General features: G+C 33.8%; 1 protein-coding gene across 1 annotated transcript; it reads right to left on the reverse strand.

Moving 5' to 3' along the window:
- Positions 1–4,348: 4,348 nt before the first annotated feature.
- On the reverse strand, positions 4,349–4,930 carry LOC138326127 (uncharacterized). Its single transcript, XM_069272259.1, has one exon. The coding sequence runs from the start codon at positions 4,928–4,930 to the stop codon at positions 4,349–4,351; it is 582 nt and encodes a 193-aa protein (XP_069128360.1).
- Between the last annotated feature and the right edge of the window lie 433 nt (positions 4,931–5,363).

Raw genomic sequence — 5,363 nt, forward strand, 5'->3', positions numbered from 1 at the left:
CATTACATGCTCAGATAACAATTTTATTCATATTAACAGGATGTCCTGCAGGGAAATTCGCCGTGAGTTGTGCCAACAATTGTCCTTCAGCGTGTTATGGCGGTAACTGTAATCCCATTACTGGTGCTTGCTTCTGTAAGTTATACATCTCTAGAATATACATAATTCTTATCACTAGTTTAAGGTTAGACTGCTAGGACTGCCTATGCTATTAGGATTTTTGTTTGCCTAATATATAGGCAAAAAATAATAATATAGGCAGGTTTAGCGGACTAGATAAAAGCATGATACATATGAATAGACTTGCTTCATTACTACTTATTAATGCAAACATTGTTTTCTTCCATGTAACGTAACGCTTCCATTTATAATTCGTATTATGCATATTATAGCATATGCAATGACTTAATTATGTGATTTCAAAGTGACCTGTTAACTTTCAAGATGCAAAATGTACTTTAGAAATATAATGTAATTATTACAACGAAACAGTGTCTTTAAGGGGCATTCTAAAAGATACACAAAGACACATTAACTACTTACGCACGCCTAAATGCATTTGCGTATATTTTTTCATTAGAATGCTACACTTGTGAATTGTTCTAAATACGTAAACTAATTTGAAATATGTCATTTTGTGTAAAAATAAACAAAAGTAATATTAAAATATAACTTGCTATCGTTAACTAAATTAGATGTAGAACGATTACATGTTTTACTTATTTGCTTCTAGCACAATATCACATACACACACATAAAATAAATGGCGGTATCATATCAAAACACTACATACTTTTCACAAGACCAATAAAATAATATAAAATAATATAGGTTTTAATGTGTTCATTGGTATTTAAGAGTCACAAATCAAAAATATGATACGTTTAAAGTTAAATAACATTAAACGTTAAATCGAGTTGATATTTTGACCACTGCTAACTTCTAATAATTAGGTAATATAGTTATCGTTTCATATCGACCACAGTTTCTATCGCATACAAAAACAATGTTATAGTCGTGTGCCTATCACACATCAGGTACAGTCTTAGTGTACGCCTCTGCAGTAATGACAAAAAACATTTAAAGAACAATTACGAAAACGAAATAACAATGATCTAATTATTATTCTGATTAAAAATTTCGTTGGTTTGAACTCATACAAATACATATTAGACTTTATTGTTTTTAGATTGCTTAACAGGGACGTATGGGGATTTCTGTAACATGACTTGTCCAGCAAACTGTAAAGACAATGTGTGTGAGAAAGACACTGGGACGTGTGTAGGTAAGAATCAGTAAATATTAGAAATGTGTTATATTTAAGTTCATATTGTAACTAGTTATTGAATACCAAAGACTTACATTTATTTTAGTCTCTGAAGTATAGGTCGCATTGGTAATTACTCCATGTTGAATTATTGATTTATTTCACGATGGTCTACTATAAAATGCAATTGACACTGGAAGTAAATAATAATTACTGAGTTTGATATGCAGTACTTGATGAAATCAATGATGCATCTGTCTGTTCAAACCTGGTAACAGCAAGATATTGCAAAAATATTTGTTATTATTTGTAAAACAGAATAAAGGAATCCTGAAAATTATTTCACGAGAACTTTAGTTTCAGACTGTACTCCTACTTGGTATGGTCCAAAATGTGACCAGTATTGTTCTATTAATTGTCTTGATAAACTTCGGGATAAAGACAATGGGCATTGTTCTGATAATGATATTTTTCACGCAAGTTCCATTTATGGCTTCAGCAATCTATATATGAGGTGTGCAAAACGGTATTCATGATAAATACTTACAATTTAAAAAAAACAAGTTTACAATATCTGATTAAATGATATATGATTTAATTGCTATATAAAATCTTTTAAACAAATAACAGCAGACCAACAAGCAACATCGCTTTGCAATATGTTACAATTTTCAAACGATATGTCTCGGTGTTTTAAGTCACCATATATATAATTTATACGTAATGAGGTCTTTAAATACATGCACTGTGTATTGTCTGAATTTATATGTCACTGTGTCAAGTAATGTTCTGTGCATGTGCATGTGTGTATTTAAGTTGTTGCTATAACGTATGAGAGGTGAGCAAATGTATTGGGTGAGAGTGCCACTTTGACCCTTCATGACCCTGTCCCTGCACCTGTATGCTTAACCTTGGCCGTTTTAATGTATACTGTTGGACTAGGTGGACCGTTTTTAAAAGTAATTATATCAGAAATTAATTGGAATGGATCTATAAATTTCGTTACGTGTTGACGGGGGCTTTGTCAAAGCTAGTCTGAAAACAATATAAAATTACCAAGTATGTCATTAAATCAAACGAATCAGTCAAATGGTATAAACGAAAACGGCTCTATTCCCCGCCAAGATGAATGTGTGCTCGCGCAGTACAATTGTATATATTGTACACGGGACAAACAGTACATCACCAGAACATGTAATCATGTGTGCTTTACAGCCAGTTTGTGAAAGGTAAGTTTGTTAAATCTATAAATATGTAGAACTTATCAATTTAGCTTATTAAACAATATACATAATAATGATATACTTTAAAGTTTTCTTTTATAATCTATTAAATAACTTAACATCTATAGACTAATACTTTCCAAAAAATGCACGTGGTTATCTAGTTTTAATATCTGCATAATGTCATTATATATATAGTGATTGTGAAATAAATGTTAATTAATGTTTGGCTATATGTAACCATAAAATGAAATACAATATATAAAATATATATTAAATTAATACCTGTTTAAATACTTATTACTTTATCGTATAAGCTAGTGAAAAGTCGTACATATGTGTGTCCCTATATCTTGCCAAATAGTGCTACTTTTATTTCTGAGTCTATATTTTTGTGTAATAAGTCGTTTCAACTGTTTGCAGTTGTTTGCATATATTTTTAAAAGGGGACTGAACCATACTACATTTCACCCATGTGACAGAGAAAGAGTGGTTTTGAATGTATTCTTGGAAAGCATGACATTAGCTATTGTATGAACGGTTTGTACGAAAAGGACACAGGATTCTCTATAGGCAAGTAATACATCATTTTGTGACTTAATATAATACCGTTCCCATTGTAATATATATTTATGTCATCTCAGTTTCGTAACAGAGAGCAAAGTGACCGAAGCTATGTTTGCTGTACTCAAAGGAATAATAATGGAGACAATATTAGTTGTTAAATGTCATTTATTAATGACTTCTCCAATATTTCAAGTTTGATAGAATAACATCATGTGTTATTGATAAACATCAATAAAAATAAGATTGGAGAACAAATATTTGAACTAAACAGCAAAGATGGGGTACAAATTAGGCAAAAATTAAAAACTACAAAATACAACATAGGCCTGTGAAAAAATAGTCTCTGTTGATAAGACAATATTCGTAAACCATATAACCTGCCCAATCACATCCAATAAAAGGAATAAATAGATATGAAAAAGGGGCGGGAAAGATGGGAGGGAAATTGAAAGAATTCTTGTAGATTATGGATAATCTTTAGATTAGACACCAGACCAAAAATTCTGTCCACGCTGGGCTTAGATGATGGTTAAATGCAATTAGTGACGCACCACGAGGAACAAAGAAAGGTGGTCAACGCCCTCAGTGATTGGTCCTCGGAGGCTGTAAGCAAAGCCATCTGATTGGCCCTGAACCATTATCTAATTACTCTCTCCGCATCTGCACCTGGGTCGTACAAGCTTATTGTTGGGGGAAATGGTCCATCTCGCAGGCAAATGTACACTGTGACCTTGCATGTGTGTTTAAGTAAACACACCTAAGGGCGGGGTGCCCACCCACTTAACAAATTTAGGAAAGTAAAATATTGAAAATCAGCCTGACATAAATCTATTTATATTTACCATGGTAAGATAAATGTCATTTATGTCGCATCCTCAGTTTCGTAAACTACCCAGAGAGCAATAGTGACCGAAGCTATGTTTTGCTGTACTCACATGAGAAATAATCGGCAAGGCAATATTAGTTGTTAAATGTCATTTATTAATGGACTTCTCCATATATTTCAAAGTTTTGATAGAATAACTTCATGTCGTTATATGAATAAACATCTAATAAAAACTAGATTGGAGAAACTCAATTATGTTGAACTAAACAGCAATGATGGGGGTACCAAATTAGGCATAGAATGACTCCAGAATCAATATCTGAATCTGTTACATATTATTTAAAGTAATAGATATGAAAATGGTCCGTCGTCGAATTAGCACGTATATATAGATTTAAATGAAATTCAGGAAACGAGCTTACTGAATAGTATACCATAGGATAAAATTACATTGCTAAGATTTTGTCATGGAAATCGCTTGAGCTGGGAGCCAATGGCCGATCTCACACTCCGTGCATATTTTGTCATCCCTTTTCGATTAAGGTGGACGTTATCATTTGAATAAAGTTCTTGTGGATTCTGCCAAAAACCTCGGTGTTTCCACCATACCATATTAGCTTTGTCGTTCAACATGGATGCTAATGAAGTGTTGACCGTCGTCAGCTTAGCATTGTACACGCCGTCGTCATTGAAGCGAGGCAGAAGCTGTCCAACTATAACTATGCGAACAGAGGGCACGTTCGATACACTACATGCCAAGTTAAAAATAGCTTGAGCTAACACGTCCGGATCACAGCGTGGTTTAGATAAATCGTTACCGCCAGCTTGTATGAATACAATGTCGGCAGGGAAAGAAGTGTATATGTCCGATGGCAATTGTAAAGATTTGGGACCCGGTAATACAGTACCTCCACCTAAGCCAGAACACGATATCTGAATCACATTCCCATCAAAGTTAAAATTATGAAAGTTATTACTAGATGTAGATTCATAATCTCCAAGACGTCGCACAAAAGAATGTCCCCACACTAACGCAAGTAAAACCATGATTTTTTTTTTAACAAAACACTTCGTGAGTAGAATTTAGGCGGGATGCGTCGTCTAACAATGGATAGGGAGAACATACAAGGATCAAAATTACCTTGAAAGAATTAATCTCCGTCCGTTAACAGTCCAAGAATTCTGCTCCAGCAACAATCTTCATACAGCAAAAGCCACCATTCAATTAACATTGAAAATTGAAAGAATTCTTGTAGATTATGAATGAATCTTAATTAGACACAGACAAAAATCTTCACGCTGGCTTTTAGATGGTAATGCAATAGTGACGCCATCGAGGACAAAGAAAGGTCAACGCCCTCAGTGTATTGGTCCGGAGGCTGTATGCAAAAGCATCTGATTGGCTGACCAATCAATTACTCTCTCGCACTGAGACCAGGGCAGTCAAGCTAATTTGGGGAAAAATTCCATACACGCAGGC

Source organism: Argopecten irradians, chromosome 6 (genome assembly GCF_041381155.1).
Source record: "Argopecten irradians isolate NY chromosome 6, Ai_NY, whole genome shotgun sequence".
Classification (NCBI taxonomy): Eukaryota; Metazoa; Mollusca; class Bivalvia; order Pectinida; family Pectinidae; genus Argopecten; species Argopecten irradians.